Raw genomic sequence first — 24,288 nt, 5'->3', positions numbered from 1 at the left:
GAATTAAATCTCTCATAAGAAAAATAATAAAAGCTGTTCCAAACTGTTACGGAATCATATCTTATGATGCTTGGCCACCTCGCACTGTACTGTAAGTTGCAATATAAATAACACCCGACAGTGTCTTAGCAGCTGTGTGTATCAAGCTCGTTCATGTATCTAACTTAAAATAAATAAGTTACACTATAAGATAAAAATATAGATAAACCTCTGTCTTCTCATTTAATCGCGCTACCTATCCAGTACTAAATATTACACAAACATCCATTAACTCCTAAAACAATTAAACCCAAATTCGCCAATTGTCTATTTTTCCCTGTATTTGGTCACTGTCTCCAGATCTCCGAGGTCATGAATCATATCCCACCTTTTTAATCTAAATGCTTAACTTTTCGAGATAAAACGACCTCTACATTTAATTCCATCAAAATTAGCCCTTAAAGTACAGAACTTCCAATTGGTAATAATAATCCATAAACCTGTAGGACAAAATCATTACAAAGAAAACCGTTAAACTCTGTATAATTCTTTATTACAGATACACATATAATTGCCCTATAATTTACAATAAAATTCTAAAAAGTAGCATTAAAAAAGAGACATAATTTTAATAAATATAAATAAAAACAATAATAAAAAAGGAACTAATAACAATCACAGATAAAAACAAACGTAATCACAAAAAAAACGCGTTATATACGCAAAAAGTCTTTCAATCTCAAACTATTTTCCACTCAAATTGCTTCATTACAAAAAAATAAATTAATTAAAACAAACATCTTTGGTAAAAATTGTAAGCCAATTTTTTTGATTTTTTTTAAGTATACTACTTGCTGCTAGGAAGAATAAGATTTAAGTTACTATACCGTATTTAAAAATAAACACTTAGACATACATAAGAGATCATCACATATCCAACTAACCTAGCGATCTTTGGTTCACATTTTTTTTTAAAGGAACTCTACGGATTAGAAGCGACATCTAGAGGCAACTCTTTAACCTCCCCCATTTCAGTAACCATATCATCATCCATAACGTAACTTAAAATGAATTTCAGCAAAATATTTTCTTTATTTTCCGGGTTTGCTATTAAGAGAATCTGGGTTATCGCAGATGGAGGTAGAAAAGGGTTAAACGGGGGTAATGCAGTGGCAGAGGGTTGAAGAAGTCGATGCTTGCAACCCTAAAAAACAACAGGGAACTAGATGACATGTCAGAGAAATATTTTGTCCAATGCCTACTAAGAAAAACCAATGTTGTATGGGTTATATCAATGGGACAGATATGTTATTATATGACAATAATATAGACACAACATCAAGAAAATGGTGGAAAGACTATAGACTCTTACCTGTGGAACAACAGCCTGAAACAAATACCCAGACAATGGCAACTCGTTCTTACTAATCGTCGTCACGACATAAACCGTCACCAAAGGCTGCGGATTTCCTAACGCCTTATGTAATAACACACTAAGGCCATTCTTATCCTCCAATGCCACAACACTCTTTCTCGAACTGGGCTTAATATCCTCCAATCTGATGTCTATATCTTTCAGCTTAATATGACACGTCCCTTGCCTCCCTATTTCGATTTTCTTTTCGTCCGCACAGGCGTCACCATCTCCGTCCTTTTTGTCCAAAGTAATGTCCACCAGACAGTCATCGGGAATGTCATTACTGTCAATAGTGTCGCTGGATGACGTCACACTGGAACCGGTGCTCGAGTTAGACTCGAGAAAGCACGTTGTCTCAAGTCTCGGGCATGGTTTGGCGGGTGCCGGAGGCGGTTGGGATTTTTTTATTTCGTTGATTTTTGTGAGGAGGTTCAGGGGAATTTTGTCATGATGTCTGAAAATTTAAGATAAATTTTAAAAATACTTAATGAAATATTGCAACATTTGCATTTTTATGACAACTTTGTTTTTCTCACCTAAACAAATGTACGTATACACAAATAAATTATCCATAAAAGGAAAACCTTATCAGTGGTAATAGGCATAATAGCATAAACGACAGTTAAAGTTATCTGATTTAAATAACATGAAATGCGTAATAGATTAAAAATAAACAGATTTTATCGCTATGTAGTGTTTATACAGGGTAGTCCTTCAAGCCGCCTGAGAAATGTTGCCTTTGATGTTCAGTATGACAGGTAAAAAATAATAAACTATATAACAGGCATAAACTATTGTTATAATTATTGAATTTATATGTTCATGCCTAAGCAAAACACCCTTCACAAGTGGATCGACTAATTCTAAGAACCAATAAATAAGAGTATGTTTGTTTGTAGATATCATATAACAGTAATATCCCGTTGAGCCTTTGGAATAGGCATGGTAGGTAGTTTTTTAGGTAGTCATGAAAAGACCGTAAAAGTAACTAAGATTTAGCGTAGCTAAGATTCTGTTTTGTACCAATTTAAATAAATATAATTTTAACCAACCTACCGGGTGTTTTTTTTACAAAGCAGCGGTGGGATATTTAAAACCCCTGTGCGCCGGGCCGTTTTGATAGTAAAATGGGGAAATCTAAGTCTAGTAAGTTAAGTGCGAAAGTTCGAAGCAAGAAAAGTAAAAAGAAAACCGATTACCCGGTTTCGCCGTGTCGTGCCCGAAAAGTGACGAAACGAAAACGTAATGTTTCTACGAGAAGTGATAGTTCCTCCGGTTCGAATCGATCGATATTGTTTAAGTCGAGGGACTCACGATATGTATCGAACCGAAAATTCGATGCAATTAAAGACAAACTGATTAATTTACGGCGTCAAACAACAATTCGGGCAGGAGATGAGCTATTAGTTCCGATATTTGATCAGAGTCGTGATGTGAAAAAGTGGATTGTGTGGCGAAAAAATACCAGTGGGATGATGATACAATCATAAGAATCATCTCTGGACGTTTAAGGGGTAACGCTAGGCACTGGTATGACGAGAATATCAAATACGGTTCGTCTTAGAAGAAAATGAAGTCAACGCTAAACAACCAGTTCTGTAAGTTTGTTCCAATTTTAAATTTATTAAGGGAAGCGGTAAATTATGAGGCTAGGCCAGGTCAAAAGCTAGGTGATTATTGTATTCAAAAACTGTCGAAATTAAGAGCCCTAAATTTGGAAATTCCTGACGTTTATCTGATTGACGCTGTCATAGGTGGAATAAAGGATGAAAATATCCATGGGCGAAGTTAGGGGGGGGGCTTGGGGGGGCTTAGCCCCCTTTAAAATGAAATTAGCCCCCCCAAAAAAATTGTTTAAAACGTAAAAAAACAAAAAGTATAAGACTTAAAGAATATGTGGTTGAAGCTTCCACTTCCGCAGTACACGAAGAAACGTTCTTAAATTCACCTTTGATAAAAAATGAGGCACAAAAGTTTTGGCTAATTTCAATTTATTATAGGTCTCTCGACAATATAATAAATCATCTAAAAATAAGATTTTCTTTCGAAAGTCAGAAATTAGCTAAATCTGAGATACCTTTTTAATCGATAGGGAGCTATTAAAAGCTGAAATGACCGTTATTGGGAATTGCATAAATAAAAGCCAGAGCCACAACATTACCATTTCTGATATTAAAGATGTATTAAGAAAAGAGACTTTTCCAAATGCATATACCCTTATGCAAATAGCATTAGTTTTGCCAATTTCTTTAGCGTCCTGCGAACGCTCTTTCTCAATGAGAAGAATTAAAAATTGGTTTAGGTCAACGATGGGTCAGGATCGATTTAATTCTTTAGCACTAACCACTCTTAGTATTGAAAGTGGTCTAACAAAGTCATTGTCGCCAGATGAAATTTTAAAAGAGTTTTTAAAAAAAGGAAATCGAAAAGTTTTATTAGAGTAGTTATAAGATAATTTTATTGGATTTCATTTCATTTAAGGACATTTTTAATAAATTTTGCTTTTACTATTTTTGAAGAATTATTGCGTTTTATTAAAATGATATTGGTTTTGAAGGTGGCAGACAATGGAGAAGTAATATCTAATTGTCGGATTTGCATTGTCATTAATTTAAACAAAGTTAAACGCGACGTTTTGGTTGGTAAGTATCTCCAACCGTTATAAGATTTTAATATAATAATGGTTGGAGATACTTACCAACCGAAACGTCGTGTTTAACTTTGTCTAAATTAATTAAGTCCGACAATTAGATATTAAAATGATATTATTTTGAACTTTGAAATTTTTCTTGAAAGTTTAAATTTTTTTAAAAAACTAGCGACTTTTGACTTTTGCTGTGTATTCAATATACTCCAATACATATACAGAATAGTTCATACATTATGGATATTGCAATAAAATTTGGAAACGTGTTCCTTGGATGAAACCTAATATGAAAATAAAAGTAAAAGAAATTTATGATATTATGTATATAGTACAGCAAATTAGAATAGAAGCTGTTTAAGCCTATTCTTTTTTTTTAATAATTTTAACGACTTATAAGTGAAAATGAAGGTGCCCACCAAAAAATTTGTTACCTCCGGCGGACTTTTCTTTGATGGCCACCCCCTCACCTCTTCGTGTAACTCTGCCCCTGGATGGGGGCTTTAGCCCCCCCATTTTTGAGGCTCTAACTTCGCCCATGAAAATATCGCTCGCATCATTAGAGCCGTACGACATGACGATGTGAATATTTTATATGCTTATCTAAATATGATGGGTGATATGGCCCGTGGTAGTATCAAAGGTGCTAATTTAATCTAGAATGTAGATATTGTAAAAGATTAGGTCTTATGGAAAATGAATGTTCATTTAAAAACGGCGAAATTTAGAAACTTTTGAGCAGTTAATGTTGTTGCGCACTTTATCAAATAAGAGCATGGCAAAAAGTCAAGTGCCTAAGTATTCGGTGGCCCAAGGAATGGATCTTTTTAGTAAGGATTTAAAAAGTATAACTTTGAACAGCTTTATGGGACATCTGTTAATAGTAAGTTATTCTGTGAAATTTATATTACTATACAGGGTGTTTCAGCACCAGTAAGCGCTGCTTATTAGTGGGGCGAGACTTCATTAATCAGGAACGCGCAATTATGATAAAACGGAAAAATCAATTGTCGTTTCAGAATTTAACTGCACCTGAGAAATGCTTTATAAACTTAATCGATATTTATGATAGTTCTTTTGATATTTATTTAATTCGTTTGGGTAAATTATCGTGGAATTTAAAGAACAATGTTTTAATCTATTAAGCACATTTTCCAATTGTATATCATCCTCGATAAAAAATGTAGGGAAAACTAATACTGTTGAAATGGAAATTAAGTGTATATCTGACACACCAGTTGTTCGATATCCATATCGTATGCCTGATATAGAAAGAAAAATTGAACGAGGTATTATTGAGGAACTACTTGAAAATAATATTACTCGGGAATCCTCTTCTCCCTATGCAAGCCCCATTACGTTAGTTAAGAAAAAGGATGGTTCGGCCAAAATGTGCATGGATTACCGTCAACTTAATGCAATTACTGTAAAAATCACAGAATAATTCCGCATATTGAAGACCAAATCGATAAATTAGGGGGTAAAGAATTTTTTTTCCACGTTAGACTTACCATCTGGGTGTTACTAAGTTCCAACGGCTGCCAACTCAATAGAACAAAAACAGCCTTTGTTACTCCGGACGGACACTACGATTTTTTGCGCATGCCTTTTGGCTTAACCAATGCTCCGGCAGTCTTTCAATGTTTGATAAATAAAACGTTGGGACCATTACGCAACAAATTTGCCTATCCATATATCGATGACATTATTATACCATCACATACAATTGAACAGGGCCTGGAACGCTTGCAAAAAGTTTTAATTCAACTTCGTAAACACAAACTTTCCCTTAAGATAATTAAATGTGTATTTTTTGAAACAAATATCGAATGCTCAAGTAGAAGAAATCATACGGTTGTTGCGGCAGATCGTCTCAAAAAATGGATATCTAGCCAACATGAAAATTGGTTCTGTCGAAATTTATAAAATAGGTCAAGTTAATAGATTTTAAGTTATAAGTATAAGTTATAGCAAAAGTTGCATTTCGTATGGCAAAAGTTGCCCTGTTATTGCAAAAGTTGCACTGTTATTGTAAAAGTAGCGTTTCTTATGGCAAAAGTTGCATTTCTTATGGCCAAACTAGTATCATTATCATAGTAAAAGTTGTATTTGGTTATGGTTAAAAAAGTGTTTAATTATGGCAAAAGTTGCATATCCTGATTACTAAAGAAGAAACTCTTAAGTAATCATAATTATATGACTTATTTGTTTTCTTTTTTTTTTAGGTTTTGATAATACAGGTTACATTATTAGACATAATTATTAGAGTAAAAGAAAACAAAAATATATATATTTCCATGCGTTTTATTTCTAGTTGAAGGATTCATTATTGCAAATAAAATATAAGAAAAGTATTTGTGTACTAGGGAACTTGATAAGTATTTAGGGTAATTTCATTGACACATATAATATGAATAATTATTTTAATTAAGTATGTATAGGGTCTGAGGACAGACCTATTTGTCAGGATGGCCGAGTGTTATAATTATTGAATTTATGTTGAATTGAATGTTCATGCCTAAGAAAATACCCTTCACAAGTGGACCGACTAATTATAAGAGTATGTTTACAAACAAACATATTACAGATATCATATTACAGTAATATCCCGTTGAGCTTTTTGAATAGGCATGGTAGGTTAGGATAGTTTTTTAGGCAGTCAAGAAAAGACCGTGAAAGTAACTTAAAGATAAGATTCTGTTTTGTATCAATTTAAATAAATATAATTTTAATCAACCTACCGGGTGTTTTTCTTACACTATAGAACGTCTTTACGTATACTATCTAGGAACGATGGTTCTTATATTCCAATCACCATGGGTTAAGTACTTTTATGTATTGCATCAACACACGACGACCGAACTAAACACATTTATACTGTAGGTTTTAACTGGGTTCAGAGTATAAGGGCTTTTACAGACCTTCACTAAGAGTGTAAAGCTAGACACCCGTTTTTAGTTTATAAGGGATTATGAACCTAAACCGTGACAGGGTGCGAAGAGAGAGAGCGAGAGAGAAAGAAAAAAACCCGTCATGTGAATTATGGATAATAGAGAAAATTTCGTGAGTAATTTCTCACTGCGACCGCGACTACCATTCGCTACTTGACACAAACTACTTCTTGGAGATAGTGTTTCTGGATTGTGACATCTACTGTGGGTTTAAAAGTGCTCATTAAATGCATATTTCATCAAAAAGATATGTGAAAAAAGACCTTAAAGCTTGACAGTTTGAATTTATCGTTTATATCTAAGGCATTTAAAAGTTACCACTTGAAACTGAGTGCTTTATGACCTCTGGGAACCTTTTAGAGATCGATGATGTCCTTAAAACTGTCCTTAAAACCAAATAAGAACAAATTCATATTGATGAAAAAAAGGGTGTTCTTGCGTGAGGTGATTTCCCAACACAAGGTGCCCCAAAAGTAATGGAACATACAAAAACAATAAATTCTTTAGGTAAAAATAATAGGATTTATGTCAACTTATGTTAAAATATGTATCATATTTATATTTTACTATTCTTCTAACTATAGTTATCATTTTTTGTGCCTGTGTGACTTAGACGTTTTAACTATGGATTATAATTATTGCCAGAAATTTCCAGAAATCAGATTTGCATACTTATACAGGGTGTTCATTTAAAAACTTCTCACCCCGACTAGAATCGAAAACCACTGTTTAAAAAAAAACGCCGAAATCCGTCAAAAGGTTTGTCAAGGGGGACAACTTTCTAACCTAAAATTACTTCACCCCCTTTTACCCTCTGCCCCCCAGGGTCATCCCCTTTGGTATGGTAATTTTAAATGGCAAGGGGTATCAAGTAATAGCTTGTTTAAAAGGTCTTTCGAAGTCTTTTTTTTGACGTTTGATTTTTTAAATCGGTCGATTCGTTTTCGAGAAAATTAGAAAAATCTTTGTTTATCTTGATTTGTTCAGATAGAAAACAAAAACATGAAAATATCAGTTTTTATTTCAATAAGTGTTCAAAATGTTGCCCGTTTTTGGCCAAACAATGATATAGGCGATGTTCAAATTTCTGACGGACATTTTTAAAAATATGTTGTGGGATATCATGGCAGCTGTCGATGATGCGTTGACGAAGTTCATCCAAACTTTCAGGTTGGGGAATAAACACAATATATTTCAAATGACCTCATAGAAAAAAGTCTAACGGCGTTATATCAGGAGATCTAGCAGGCCATTCTATAGGCCCCCTTCGCCCTATCCATTTATCTGGAAACTTGTCGTCTAGCCATGGCCGAACGGGAAGAACATAGTGAGGAGGAGCGCCGTCTTGTTGAAAATACATTTCAGCCTCATCAAGTATAGGGTTTCCATCATCATCAATTTGGTTTTCAATGGATTCAGTGATAAGCGGATTGATGGTATTTTCCAACATATCCAAATAAATGTCTCCATTTAAATATCCGTTAATACATAATGGCCCAATCACTTTATTTTCTAAAATGCCTGCCCATACATTAATTTTTTGAGGGTACTGGGTATGCCCTTCTACAAATGCCTGAGGATTTTCATTGCTCCAATATCTACAGTTATGCTTATTAACAAATCCATTTAGATAAAATGTGCATTCATCGCTGAAGTAGATATTCTTTACATTAATAGTATTATCATTAATCGCTTCAGTCATTTTTTCACAAAACTCAACTCGCCTATCAAAATCGTCTTCGGTTAACTCTTGCAATATTTTCATTTTGAATGGATGAAATTTATGAAGTTTGGTAACTGTGTGAACAAAGCCTAATGAAATACCGGTGGCAGCAACAATTTTGCGTAATAAAATATTGGGATTTATTCTAAAATGACCCAAAACTTCAACTTGAGCGGCTTTATCCAAAATTCGCCGATGATCACGCTTTTTATTTGCAACAGATCCAGTTTCAGTAAACTTAGTAACAAGGTCCAAAACATACCTATGCGAAGTTATCTTCTCCGGATGTCTGGCGTTAAACGTGACGGCAGTTTGCCGAGGACATTGATTTTGGGCAGCATAAATTAGAATAATTTCCACTCTTTCGGCTAGTGTGTAAACCATTTTAGAAGTAAAATCTTCAATTCAACAAATAAATTTTCAATATTCCAAGACTATCACAAAAGTAACTGACGGCAAAATAAATTCTTTATTTTGCTTAGCAACTATAAATAACTAAGCAGGTATAACAATAAATACAGTTCGTCCAGGATGTCTGTGTTATCTGAATGCGGAAAAAAATTGAGGTTGTTATTTAGTTTTTTCCACGTCTAATCTTCGGAATTGCTGTTTATGTTGGTAGTTTCCGTTTTAAATTATAAAAGAATTGTAGATTTGGCAAACCCTTACGGGCAACATTTTGAACACTTATTGAAATAAAAACTGACATTTTCATGTTTTTGTTTTCTATCTGAACAAATTAAGATAAACAAAGATTTTTCTAATTTTCTCGAAAACGAATCGACCTATTTAAAAAAATCAAACGTCAAAATAAAAAAATTGGACCCGCTTTGGAAGTTGTTCAGGAAGATCAAATGATCTGGTACCAAATGGATGGTTGCCCGGCCCATAATACCCGTATGGTTAGAGAGTGCTTGGAAATTCCTTTAACGGCAATATTATTGGTCCACGGTACCGGATACTTTGGCCAGCCAGGTCACCTGATCTTTCACCGAATGACTTCTTTTTGTGGGGTCATTTAAAAAGTGTAAAATTTAAGAATCTAAACCAGTTACAAAACGCTAGTTCGTTAGAATGTAATAAAATTTCCCAATATCAACTTAGTAACGTTAGAAATGAATTTTATGATCGACTAGAATATTGTTTAGCTGTTAATGGGCGGTTGTTTTTTGAATATTTGATTAATTGATGTTTTTATATAATTCTCTATTATTTTTAAAAAAGTTATTGTATTTTATTTTATTTTATATATTACTTCGAAAGACCTTTTAAACAAGCTATTACTCGATACCCCTTGCCATTTAAAATTTTTAAGCATATGATTCTGGGGGGCAGGGGGTGAAAGGGGGTGAAGTAATTTTAGGTTAGAAAGTTGTCCCTCTTGACGTATTTCGGCGATTTTTTTTTAAACAGTGGTTTTCGATAAATCCGTGGTGAGTTTTCAAATGAACACCCTGTATAAGCTAAATGAATTAATTAAGGAACCCACTTCGTTCATTTTGATTCATCATTAAATATGAAATACGTCTTACAATTTTTAAACCCTTATTTTTATTTTCCATATAACAGATCTTTAGAGATAATTTTTGGTAAACATGTCTTGTTGAAAAAGCAATGATTTCAAAGAAAAAAGCACCCTGGTTAACAGAAGAACTAAAACATTTAATGTATCTAAGAGACAACACAGGTAACTTCGAAATAGAATCTAGTAATTTTTTCCCAGAGACTTAAAAGTGATTATTATTTTTATTATTAAATAGTTTTTTTTTACAATAAAAATCTTAAATCTTACGACTTAGTTTAAGTATATTAGGTATACCCAAAGATGAAAAAACGTAGACTTAACATACAAGACTAAACATACTGTAACCCAATTCAAAAATAAACCCGGAAACTTACACCCATAAGAGGAACCTCGTGCGGGGAGAATGTACATCCTCATGCAATAATTGAGTTGTAAGTATAACAAACAAAATGCAAAAATTAAATACTTACTAAATAAATAAAAAACTAATAGAATTTTCTAAAACTTCTAAAATAATACAATGTTGACCTACAGTTTTTTTAACTCTAGGATTAAGCCACACTAGGTTGGCCTTATAATGCTAGTGCAATATGCGTGTTTTGTGATTTGAATTGGTATTTTTTTAAGCAGAATTTTTTGAAAGTAAAGCTTTGTAATATCAAAAATTTCAGATTTGTCAAAAAGTAGTATTGATGGATAGTCTCCAAGCCAGTATTCCATGAATAATAAGATGCGAGTGCGCGAGGGCATAGTAGACATAGTTAGAAATTTCATTTTACTTCATTAGCATTTTTTGGAACTGTAAGAAAAAAAAACTTTACAAAAGTAAAAAAATTGTAAATCACGTCCTGAAGTACAGTAATGACAGTAAATCTTACAGCAGAGGTTTCAACTAGTTTTTTGTATTGGTGGGGTAAGTAAATGTGTTCTATTAAGTGCTTTTTTTCTCAATAATACCAAATGATTTGTCACGTGGCAGAAAGCTGTGTCCAGACTCAGCGAATATATGTATAATAGACTCTCTAACTAACTAACCGTAAGTAACTAATGTATCACATATCATTACATTTATTTTGAGCACATTTATTTAGAGATTGTTATTATTTTGAGCACAACAATTATCTGAAAATATATAAAATTTGGTAACATTGCGACTTGTTTGTATGCTTGTAATATAATGGTCTAAAAAACTTATGACCTCATTGGCTCCCTTTTTTTAAACAGTTTAATCAAACATATCAAAATGGGATGTTTTTTTTTGTATGGAATATATACAAAAGTTAGACCCACAGCTGCCGTAAGCTGACGGCATCTGTAGATGGTACTTTGGGTGGGGGAAATTCTGTTGAAAGTCTAATCAAAGAATTTCTGATTTTCTTCATTTTCCTAAGTTTTTTTTATTTTTTCTTTTAAAATTTTGCAAAACCAGTCAGATTTTTTTAAATGTGTATATTTTGTTTAAAATTGCTCGAAACCATATTATATTCTTGGTGGAAGTTCATGAGACTTATAACTGAATTTCAAAAAATTGCGATTTATCACCTTCTTGCACCAAGGTCCTCGATTTTTGTAGTTATAAGTGGTGCAGCCAAATTGCTTTTTTATGCACACCACAACATCAGAATTTTCATTTTAATTTAATTATTCACACTTCTAAGCAGATGACACTTAAATCCACTAGTCATTTATTCCTGAAAATCTAATAAATCTTTAAGAAGCTAATGCGACTCTCTCAGAAGATCTTGATCACCTTCTAAAAGCATCTAAGGATCAATGCTTAATTTTAAATCCTCAGAGATGTATTACTTTTTCGTCCACCAAAAGCCAGATAGCGATACTCAATATAATTATAATAATTACAGACTCTAGCCTGTTTAGATAGTGCTATAAATCTTCAAACATCTGCATAAAGCCACTTAGAGGTTTACTCTTAGTACACCACTGTTTTTTCGTTTAAGAGTTATTTATTTTTAGTATATTAACGCGTAAATGATCACAAGATATTTTTCTATGAGTTTAATAAATAAAATCATTAAATCCGGTAAAGGCAAACTTACCTATAATTTGAAGACGGCAAATTTTCTTTAAGCAAATGCTCACTTAACACATCCAGATCTTCCAAGGCTTTCATTTTTTGTTGTTTGTCCTCTTGCCTGGAATCTTTTAAACCAATCACTAAACAAATAAATCGCAAAGCCGTTTTACCACTAACTAAAGCTCTCAAGAGTCTTGGTTAGTTGTATCATTAAACAAAACAAAAAACGGCAACATTTAACTTACCATTTTGACTTTTTGAAATTGCCTGAACAGGTAGCAATATATCAGAACTCTCAGTGGGATCATCGAGGTTTGAAAATACATCACAGAGTACATCCAAAGATGAAGTGTTTGGACTGGTCGGGTCATTTTTCGAATCCATTTGTATCAACGAAGTTGATCCTACTGCCTGTTGGTCCAATTCTAATAATGAGGCCAAGTTGCTTTTATTTGATTTTATTTTTAGTATGACTTCACTATATTTGTTGAGGCATTCAGTTACTTCGTCCATTGTTTTTAATACCGGCTCTGATGAAATTAGATTATTATTAAAAGTGTATTCTGAACAAATTTTCATCAGCAACAAATGTAAAGTAAAAACACTGTAAATAGATTAGATAGTTATATTACTCAATTTAATGTTTCTCTTAATGCAGATGTTGGTCATACTATAGATTTTAAATAGTTTTGCTTTATTTGTGAAAGTCATTTAAATCATAGTAAAGTGGTAAAGGTGATAACAACTGATATTTACAATATTTTTAATTTAATTTTTGTTTTCTTATTTATAGTTTCTTTAAAAGTTTTATTAAATTTTATTTTTATTACTCAATATTTAGGCCAGTATGTTTATATCTTAAATAAGTTAACATTTTCATGTTTAGTAACCCAACATGTTACTAGGGATTTTCTCAAAAAAGCTTAAAAGCAAATGTGTTAAACAACAGCTTGGCTTTTTGCAACTGTTTAAGGGTTAGATTTTTAAATGCCCTTGAAAATAAACCCTTCCTTCCCCTCCTCCAAGGTAGAATTCAAGGTCATCATTATTTATCCTCCACTGTACAATACAATTATTAATATTACTTGGTTTTACAAAATTATTTGCACAGAGCTAAAACTCTGTATTGAATTGTTTTAAATTGACAAAAGATATGTCAAAGTTAAACGTTAAAAAAAAAGTATCAAATAATAAGAAGTACCTTACCAATTACATCTATTGGCAAATTATCCTGAGAGCATGTCAAATTTTTTAAAGTTGGCTTATACCTGACCAAATTTCCATGCAACTCATTCATTAAATCTAGCTCATTTCTTGTTGTGTCACATTCTTTGTATGATTCTATCATCTCATTAAGTAGCTTAATATTGTTTTTGATTGGCTCAAGTTCTACAATAGTTTTGCTTTTCATATCAGCAAGTTTTTCCTCCTAAAATCAGTTTTGAATAAAATTTTAGTAATTAGAATTAAGATTTATTTTAAGGTTATTAAAAACTAGTCAAATCATATCAAATGGTTTATTGTGTCACTACAAAAAAAATGTTTACACTCGTCAAAATATATAAATCAAAAAATGTTACAGCTAAATATAAAACATTAATAGTAGATACTACACTACACATAATCAATTAAAATATGAAACAATACACTAAAATTACAATTAAAAAAAAACATTAACATTAAAATCATTAAAATACAAATATTTAATACATTTTTAAACCCTAATAGAGAAAGCATTGAGATGCTATGGCGGACGATTAAAATTGGTAATCAAGAAATTCTTGTACACTATAAAAAGGATTTTTCAATAGAAACCTTTTGATGTGGCATTTAAATTATTTTACATTTTTTTTCGCTTACAGAACTAGGCAGCTTGTTAAGCAACTTAACACCAATAAAGTCACGCCTACTCTGACACTTTCCCAAATGCCAAAACATAGGAACACAGCTAGCCTTGTTTCTGGTGTCATGTGTATGTATGTCCTGATGAGTAACTATATTTCCTTTTTTCTCGATGTAAAGAAGGTTTTCTAAGATATATAGACAAGGGAGTGTCAATATTCCTAACTGAGGGAAAGAGTTTCGGTAGTCCTCTTTAAAACCCATACTACACAGAATCCTAATGGCCCTTCTAAACCCTCAGTCGACGCTCGCAAATAAGAAAATCGTAACTTGATTTTTGACGAAATTGAGTTAAGACTACTTTCTAGTATGAAATTTTCTTCCCTTTCCTTTAAAATAATAAAAAATTAAAATTTTTGAAAAAAAAACAGGAATTTAAAAAAAAAAGTTTTATCGTATCTGCTGCGCAAGAAAACTGGCGTTAATAAAATCGTAACTTAAGTTACAAAATCTATAAATGGCTAATAAAGAATTTATTTTCATCGTATCTAGAGTTACAAGAAGACTGCAGCAAATCTAATAAAAACAGTTCATCGTATGTATACATACAATAATAATACACACATTCTAATTCATTAATTTTATCGTAAGTATACTTAAGATGTCCATTATTTTTATTTTAGCGAATGCAGTTTTATCGTAACTTGAGATACGATGTTACAAATCCGGCAACTCTGCCCGCGTGCGCTTCTGAATTCATTCGAGTTGAGTTACGATGTTAGTACACGGGAGTTAGGATCAAATTATTATTTAACAGACAAGGCGAGGACATGTGTATTGTTTTTGTGTGTTATTTATCTTAAATGCCGGTAAATTATTCGACTAATATTTTTAAAAAAATGTGCTCACGTGGAAGGTTTTTAGTGAAGCTTGCACAGGGTAAGTGATAAATGCTCATTATGTTTTGCAACTTTAAAAATTCTAATTTGTTAATTGCTGTATACAGTGAGGGTGTAAAGTCACGCATAAATTCAATAATTTTTTTTTTTGAAAAACGCTCGGATACGTCAGTTGACGTTTTCATTTGTTGAAATTTTGACATACTTCGTTTGTTTTTTTATTTACACATGATAAAGATTTGATCTCTTGAAAATTAAAAAAAAATTAAATTATTGGAATGACTTCAAACTTTGGGAAGGAACATACTCTATGAAAGAAGACCTTTCAAATGATATGTCACAAGCCATATTATTATGTTTGCATTAAAAAAAATATGACTGATATCATATTTTTATCATCTGTCAATAAAAAAACAAATAAAGTATGTCAAAATGTCAACAAATGAAAATGTCCATTGACGTGTCCGAGCGTTTTTCAAAAAAAAAAAACAATTGCCTAATTCTTATTGAATTTATGCGTGACTTTCCGCTCTCTCTGTATAATAATAGTAAAAATATTAATTAAAACTCCAATCAACTAAAAATATTACCACCATCAAACAATAGTTATGTCTAATGCATACCAGATTTTTTTTTATATTTCTTATTTTGATTTTTTTATATACCTTTTAGAAGAAAACAGTAGTGATACTGAAAACCACTGCCCCAATACGAGCTTAGAACAAGCATTAGCACGCTCCCCAATTTTTGATGGAAATGATTTTGATCCCGGTTTTGATGAAGTAGATCCTGCTGTATTATTATTTGGTACTACTCAAGATGGATTACCTGTGCATGAAGAGACGACTACTTCTGCAAATGTACAGTATTTAGAAAATACTGATGGGGATATTCTGGCTATCCATACTGAGGTACTAAAATTATGAGGTATAAAAATTGCAAAGGTATGAATATGAAAATATTTTTATTGCAGCTTAAAGATGATGCTAATGAAGAAACAACTTCAATGGAAACGACTGTTTTAAAGGAAGTGAATTTATCTGTAACTATAGAAAGTAATGTCACTGAACAACTTCAAACTGATGCTGAAAAAAATATATCACCTGTTAGAAAAAAGTTTAGAAATGAGAATAATTGGAAAGTTAAAATAGCTAAAAAAAGAAGAAATACAGGTCAAGAATATACGTCTTACGCTACCAAAAAAATTGTTAAGGCTAGAAAAATCAAAGAAAGTTGTGTAAAGAAAAAATATCAAATGGAATGTTACCAGAAGATTTCAGAAGATCAGCGAAAAAACATTTTTTATAAATTCTGGAAACTAGGAAATCATGATAAACACATGGACTTTTTATCAAAGCACGTTAAAAAAATGCAAAAGAAGGCAGAAACAGTGAATACAAATTCAAGACGTCAATTTACAATGGAGTACTATTTTACAGTGGATGAACTCATCATTAAAGTATGCAAAACTTTTTTTTTAAACACGCTCAGTATTACTGACATCTGGATAAGAACTGTAATGCTTAAGTTAGATAGAAACACGATTGGAATAGGAAGTTCAGATGGCAGAGGCAGAGTCACAAGTACAGATCCAAAAGTTGAAGCTACCAGGAAATTTATAAGGCAGCACATTGAGTGTCTTCCCACAACCGAGTCACATTATATACGTAAGGAGTCAAATCCTAAATACCTACAAGTTGATATACAGTCCATAGCACAGATGTATAGACTGTACTTAGAATGGGCCTAGGAAAAAATATTAGTCCGATTGCTACTTGCAGACAGTATCGGTATGTCTTTGAGCATGAGTTTATTATAGGGTTTTTTTTACCAAAAAAAAATACCAGTGCGAGGTTTGCGATAAGTTTTTACTGGCAGATGACAGCAAAAGAGAAGAACTTGAACAAGAAAAAAGAAGACACCAAGCCAACAAAGACGCCGTAAGAAAATTAAAGGAAAAGGACAAGGAGCAGGCAAAAGATGATAAATCATTAATTAACGTCGCCTGTTATGATTTACAACAAATTTTAGTTACCCCACACAAAGATGTCAGCATTTTTTATTACAAATTAAAATATAATACGTATAATTTAACGATTTTTGACGTTGGAAATATTAAAGGGCATTGCTATCTCTGGCACGAGACAATTGCAAAACGAGGAGCTAATGAAATTGGAAGTTTTGTGTTGGATTTTCAATGTAAATCGAAAACAGAATGGCGTCGATACTTTTGTGTTTTACACAGATAATTGCGCTGGTCAAAACAGGAATCGGTTTGTTTATGCCATGTATGTGTAGGCAGCGGAAAAATATAGCGTAAATATTACACACCGTTTCCTGGAAAAAAGCCATACGCAGAACGAGGGAGACAGTGTCCATGCTCTTATAGAGCGACAGAAAAAGGGTAAAGTAATTTACATACCAGAGCAGTGAACTATGCTTATAAAAATGGCAAAAGTTACAGGTGAACCATATAATGTTATAGAAGTCAGTCAAGATATGGTTTATGACTTAAAGGGACTAGTAACACCCGAAAGAAACTGAAAAAAAGATCAAAATGGAAAAACTATAAGATGGAATGATATAAAAGAAATTGAAATATTATGACGAATACATGACGACCCTTTACAAATAAAAATTAAATATGATTTTGTCGATGAGAATAACCATTGCTTGCTAGATTTAAAGAAGAAAACCATTAGTGAGAGTATGAAACTAAAGTTAAGTTGCCAAAACAAGGGATTAGGCAAGGCTTATGAAGGCCCACTTAAAATCTCCAATAAAAAGTTCGATCACTTACAATTCCTATGCAGGAATGGGATCCCCGATTTATATCATAATTTTTACCAAAACCTTCCCCATGGAGATAATGAGGAAAATGAAGATTCTGACTGAAAATTTATTCCACTTCTGTCGAAAAGTAGATTTTTATGTTCATTTATTTATTTGTATTTTCTTAAATAAATATTTTGTCTCTTTATCAGTTTTGTTTTCTTTATTTATTTGCAATAGTTTTGGTATATTATATATCTGTATCTATACAGGGTTACTGGTAATTCGATACATTCCTTTGGAGATGTGATAGGGGAGGGGGTAAGAAGTAAATTGAACCCTAATATGTATTATGCAAAAGTTGATAGTTTTCGACATATTTAATTTTTCTGTTTTTCTTCAAAATGTAGACCTTAGTGGTTTAAAAGGCAGTTTCCAGAAAATCCGCTGTATATTTTTTTAACTTTTTAGGCAAAATACATGCTTAACACAATAGTGTTACGTTTGTAATGGCAAAAGTCCCGCAAATAGTTGTAACCATAGGTAAATTCTCGATGCAAAGTGTAATTTTTTTTCTTAAATAAAATACTACACTTTCTAGTGGATATTTTTTGAAAAAAAATTATGCTACATTCTTCAAAATTTACGTAAAACTTTCTTATTATCTAAGCTAACTCATAGGCTATAAATGCTACCAAAAATTTTAACAGAATTTTGTATTTTTATTATTAATAGTAAGAACGCACTTGAAAAATGCCAAGTGGTATTTACTTCTATGGTATTTAAGTACTATAGCAACAATTTGTTTTTTTAATTTTATTGTTAAAAATTTGATGTGTAGATAGTCTGACAGCAATAATTGTTGTGGAAAGTAGTTAAATTACGAGTTTCGAGTTTATTTTTCTCGTGTTTTCAAAGAAGGTATTCTATAGGTTTCTGCGCTATGGCCACGTTTACTAACGCTGAATATGCAGATATTATGTTTGTTTATGGGTTTTGCAATGGTAATGCCGCGGAGTCTCGCCGAGAATACCAACGTCGCTTTCCGAACCGCCGCATTCCAAATATCCGTGTTTTCGCTTCGACCTACCGAGCTATCGCTGAAACTGGATCCGTAAAACCAAGAAGAAGTGACGCTGGCGCTCCTCGCGTATATCGAGCAGAAGATGAGGAGGAAATATTAAGACATTTTGAAGACGATCCAACCACATCCACTAATGCCGTAGCGCATCAAACAGGATCATCGCAATGGAAAGTTTGGTCCACGATTCGGCAAATGGGAAGCCATCCTTACCATTATACGCCTGTCCAAGGATTGGAAGAAGGGGACCCGATAAGAAGGGTAGAATTCTGCAGATTTATTATAAATTCTGATGCAGACAATAGAACTTTTTTAACCGACATTTTGTGGACGGACGAGTCAAAGTTTAGTCATAAGGGCATTACAAATTTTCATAACCTTCATTTTTGGGCCGAAGAAAATCCCCGTTTAACAAGAGAAACCAGTTTTCAAAGAAAGTTTTCTGTAAATGTGTGGATGGGACTTATTGGCCGGGATGTAATAGGACCACATTTTTTCCCAGACCATTTAAACGGGGATATTTATGAAAATTTTTTACGACATGACCTACAAGACCTTTTTGACGATATTCCTCTCGCCGTTAGAAGACGAATGATATTTCAACATGACGGCTGTCCAGCTCATTTTCGGCGGTCAGTTCGGCAGTTCCTGGATGAACGTTTCCCGAATTGTTGGATTGGTAGGTCAGGTCCAATAGCTTGGCCAGCACGAAGCCCTGACTTAACCCCGCTTGATTATAGCATATGGGGTCAAATGAAAGCACTGGTTTATGCAACCCCAATAATTACCCGGGAAGATCTTATCCAAAGAATAACCAATGCTGCTCAGCAGATCAGGAATACCATAACAACTAGAACAACAAAGACTGAAATGAGAAGGCGCTGCCGAGCCTGTATTCGCAATAGAGGCTCTCATTTTGAACAAGATTTGTGAAAGTAAAAACTGATAAATGCGTTACTTTACAATTTATAATAAAAATACAAAACCATAATAAATCCACTAGAAAGTGTAGTATTTTATTTAAGAAAAAAAAATTACACTTTGCATCGAGAATTTACCTATGGTTACAACTATTTGCGGGACTTTTGCCATTACAAACGTAACACTATTGTGTTGAGCATGTATTTTGCCTAAAAAGTTAAAAAAATATACAGCGGATTTTCTGGCAACTGCCTTTTAAACCACAAAGGTCTACATTTTGAAGAAAAACAGAAAAAATATGTCGAAAACTATCAACTTTTGCAAAATACATATTAGGGTTCAATTTACTTCTTACCCCCTCCCCTATCACATCTCCAAAGGAATGTATCGAATTACCAGTAACCCTGTATACAGTGAGGGCGTAAAGTCACGCATAAATTCAATAAAAATTAGGCAATAATAATTGTTGTTTTGAAAAACGCTCGGACTCGTCAATTGAGATTTTCCTTTGTTGACATTTGTTGGCTCTGTATATCTGTATCTCCACTTATTTGTGTGATTTTTTTTAATTTTTAGGTCTTTTAGGCAGTCCTTTATTATAAACATTCTAATATCGTATCTTTAAATAAGATAATAACATTTTATTAAATGCTCGATAGTTACATCGTGTCTTTAGATACGATAATAATTTTTTAACAAACGCTCGATAGTTTTATCTTATCTCAAGATACGATATTAAATACCGAAATGTGGTCAGATAATAACATTGTAACTATTTTAAACTTAAATTTAAAAAAGAAAACCTGATTTTCCAACAATTTTTTTCTTTGAAAAGGTGCCTTAATAACATATTTACACCGTCTTCAAATTTTAATGCTTAATCCGTAGTGGTTGCTTTACAAATCATAAAACAAAATCTGAAACTTTAAACCCATTTTTCTCAAAACGTGTTTTTTCGAGATACGATGTTTCTATTTGCGAGCGTCGCTCTGTGCATGAAACCCTCTGTGAGGATCAAGCACACCATAAGCCATAACGCTGTGGAAGATGCCAAAGTAGGCGGTTTTCAGGGTATCAGCAGAAACACACCCACACAGATTAAGCAAGAGAAAAACACTGCGCCAAGCCTCTTACAAACACTCTCTACATGCACTTCCCATTTTAATGTTGGATCAAGAAGAATACCAAGGAATTTAACACAGGATGTTTCATCAATGCCAGAGGTGTTTCTTAATGTGAAGGTCATATTTTGTGTCTTCTCCTGGTTCAACAAGAGCCCATTTGCTAAAAACCATTCCTCCGCCCACTCTTAAGCCTCAGACAGTTTTGCAAGGGGGTTTGGCCTCAGACTTACCAAATGCAAAGGCAGTGGTATCATCAGCAAAGATTACAAATCCCCATATTTGCCTTTTTAAGGGGAAGATCATTAATAAAGATCAGGAAGAGAACTGGGCCCAGCACAGACCCCTAAGGAACTCCCACACTTACCCTGGCTTGATTAGAAAATTTACCATTAACCTTTACCATCTGCCAGCAATCCTGCAAGTAGCTCGATAAAAGATTTATGGTGTTTTCATCATAATTATAGTATTTAACTTTTTTTTAACAATAAAGAGCGAGACATACAATCGAATGCCTTGCTAAGATTACAGAATAAGGCAGAGAGGTAAAGGCGGTCTTCATATCCTTTTATGATGTTATTTAATAGGTCAAAATTTTAGACAAAATTGGAAGCAAGGAAATAGGCCTGTAGGTGTTTACAGCGTTTTTGTCTCCCTTTTTACAAATTGGTGAAACTACAGCTTGTTTAAGGCAAGATGGAAAGGTGTTCTCACGTATGCACATGTTAATTAACTTAGTTAATAGACAGATAATTTGGTTTTTACTTGATAATAACATATGTACACTGAGACCATATATATCACAGCTTCTTTTGAGTTTCAAACCATTAATAATTTCCCTAACGTCAATAAAGCTCACTTTCTTGATTTTCAAATTTCCAGAACCAGAGCTTGATCTAGAGAGATCTGCTAGATCGAGCAGATCTCGATCTAAAGGGGGTCGGGTCAGAATTGCTCGATGGAAGATCTTTTAAAATGTTCTCTGCAATGGTTGCAAAGAATGTATTAAACTGCTCAGGGCTTATGGTACAATTCAGATCTTTAGATTCAATTGCACATTTTGTGTTTATGATTTTCCACATTGATTTTGTTGGGTTTTTTGATGTTCTAATTGCCTGGTCATTCAATACTCTCTTTGCTTCCATTATAGAAACCCTGTATCAGTTTTTCAGGTTTTTATAATATTGCCAATGATTTCCCCTATCATACCTGTACATACCCTAAGATGTTATGACATACCTCTTTGACCATGCTCTTGATTAACCAGTTTGCAGCTTGGATATCCTCAGGATCTTTACTTTGCAATAATTTTTTTAGTATATTGGATTTTTCCTCATCCTGGAATACTGAGTTTGAGGCCTTCTTCTTTGATTCATAACCAAGAGCTTCCTGTGGTATATTGGGATTAGGGATCTCTCTTATAACCCCTTGTTTTCTCAACATGTCAAATGCCTCCTTAATTTTTTGCTCTTTAGGATAATCAAGAGTCCAAACATATAATAGCTGTAAAACCTTTTGTTTTACAGATAAAGGTGTTCTCTGGCCAAGGTATTTTGGTGATACCAACTTAATCATTTCATTTAAGAACCTAAAAGTAGCTGGTTATTTGTGAAGCCATTTTTTATACTGCTTACCTAAATTTTCCGACCTCTCCTTGAAATATTACTCCACACTTTGACATACATGTATCTAAAACATTCAAAGTTGATAGGACTTCTTGTTCTGTCCCAATAGGTAATTGGCTAGCAATAACTTTAACGCCCAGGGCCGGCCCATCCCTTTCTTTGTTAATAAGGGCAAAAAACGCGTTTAAGGCTACTGTATCTGGGGCCGAAGTTGGGGATTTTGTGTACCTAACTAAAGAATGAATATGTTTTTTAATAAAATCCCTATGATATTGGATAATTATCATATTTACTCAGTAAAGATTCCAAACTAATCTGAGTAACATTTGCCATATTATTTAGCCTTTAATTCAATATATAAACACAAGTTCCTATTGTTTAAAGTTTAATAAACATTTTCCCTCTTGTAAACAAACTGAAGCACATAACCAGCTGACACTGACATTAATTACCAATGATGTGACACTAACATCTGTCATGTCTTCTGTCAACTTCTTAGACAAGGTAAGAAAGAACTCGAGTGTAGCAGACAAATTGCCAAGAATGAACAGTTCGTCGAAATAAATGGCGTATTTTATGAATGTTAATACGATTCATATGTAGACAAACATGGAAAATTTGGTCAGTAAATCCTAACTTAAAAGTATGATCTCTTGTTTTCATTATATATAGATTCAATGTTTTTTATTAGTGATAGAGAAAAATTAACGTAGTATTATTATGTGATTTACCTAAAGCTTTTGACTATCTTTTACAAACGCTTAAGGCCTGTGGCTTTACGATTTTGAACTAGTTGGCTATTAGTTCGTAAGTTACGTATCTCATAGGTAGTGTGCCACAGGGACAGGATCCTGCTCCAACTTCTCTTTATGTAAATAACTTACCACTGATAGTCACGCACAACAAAGGACACTTCCTTCCATACACTTCCTTTGCTGATGATTACTTTTTCTGTAGCCTACCATAGGATATAAATGTTCGCAGAGGAAATGATAAATTAGGATCTCTTAAGGATGTTACGAGCCATTAGTGTCCAATTCTTCATCTTTGAATATTTAGAAGAAAAATATTTTAAATGTAACCTAAATGAGGTGTGTTAATTCATTTCATTTAGGTATTTGATGTTTAAAAAAATTCTTTTGAGGCTTGACACCAGCAATGATTTTAGTTGGTTAAGGTTTAACCAGCATCGAACCAGATAGAAATGTGATATACTTTATTATAATTTACTTTAAGAAAAACCAAAATATATTTAACGATGCCGTCAATTTTGCATTAATCGTTACTCATTTGCAGTATTATGGGGTTTGTTTTCGGGGAAATTCTAAAAGGTTATTGTTTGTTTTGCAAAAGAGTGTCATAAAAGATATTTCTTAGGATTATTGTAGAGTCAGACCTTTCTACCAAATGTATTTAAAGTGCTGATCTTCAATGTAAGGCTTATGATTTTCTCGTAAGAACCTTGTGGCACGCTCAATAAACTTTCCCAACAAATGTTTCTATGAATTGCTTCGAATAAGTTATAAAAGAGAGTGCAGCCTCAAATGAAGACATTCCACAAGGTTAAAAATAGTGAAAAACAAACTGATTAACAAATTACGAGACAGTGTTACCACTAACCAAAACCACAGATGTAAATAGCTCCGCACGTACGGAGCTATTTACATCTGTGCCAAAACTCTTTACTCTCGACATGTATTTCTCTAACGATGTTGGCATCTTCAGGAGAAGATTAAAACTTTTAAGAAGATTG

At 33.0% G+C, this 24,288-nt stretch overlaps 2 protein-coding genes across 2 annotated transcripts; one reads left to right on the top strand and one right to left on the bottom strand.

Moving 5' to 3' along the window:
* Positions 1-515: 515 nt before the first annotated feature.
* On the bottom strand, positions 516-22,970 carry LOC126746279 (ADP-ribosylation factor-binding protein GGA3). Its single transcript, XM_050454446.1, has 8 exons — positions 22,829-22,970; positions 22,545-22,767; positions 22,150-22,498; positions 13,481-13,703; positions 12,520-12,804; positions 12,297-12,399; positions 1,352-1,850; positions 516-1,183 (listed from the first exon to the last, which is right to left on the bottom strand). The coding sequence occupies exons 1-8, from the start codon at positions 22,866-22,868 to the stop codon at positions 962-964; spliced, it is 1,944 nt and encodes a 647-aa protein (XP_050310403.1). The 5' UTR covers positions 22,869-22,970; the 3' UTR covers positions 516-961.
* Positions 14,619-17,995, top strand: LOC126746280 (uncharacterized). Its single transcript, XM_050454447.1, has 3 exons — positions 14,619-15,055; positions 15,688-15,926; positions 15,989-17,995. Exons 1-3 carry the CDS (start codon positions 14,980-14,982, stop codon positions 16,763-16,765), a joined length of 1,092 nt encoding a protein of 363 aa, XP_050310404.1. The 5' UTR covers positions 14,619-14,979; the 3' UTR covers positions 16,766-17,995.
* Positions 22,971-24,288: the final 1,318 nt, after the last annotated feature.

This window comes from Anthonomus grandis, chromosome 17, assembly GCF_022605725.1.
Source record: "Anthonomus grandis grandis chromosome 17, icAntGran1.3, whole genome shotgun sequence".
Lineage (NCBI taxonomy): Eukaryota > Metazoa > Arthropoda > Insecta > Coleoptera > Curculionidae > Anthonomus > Anthonomus grandis.
This window is presented reverse-complemented; position numbering and strand designations above follow the sequence as displayed.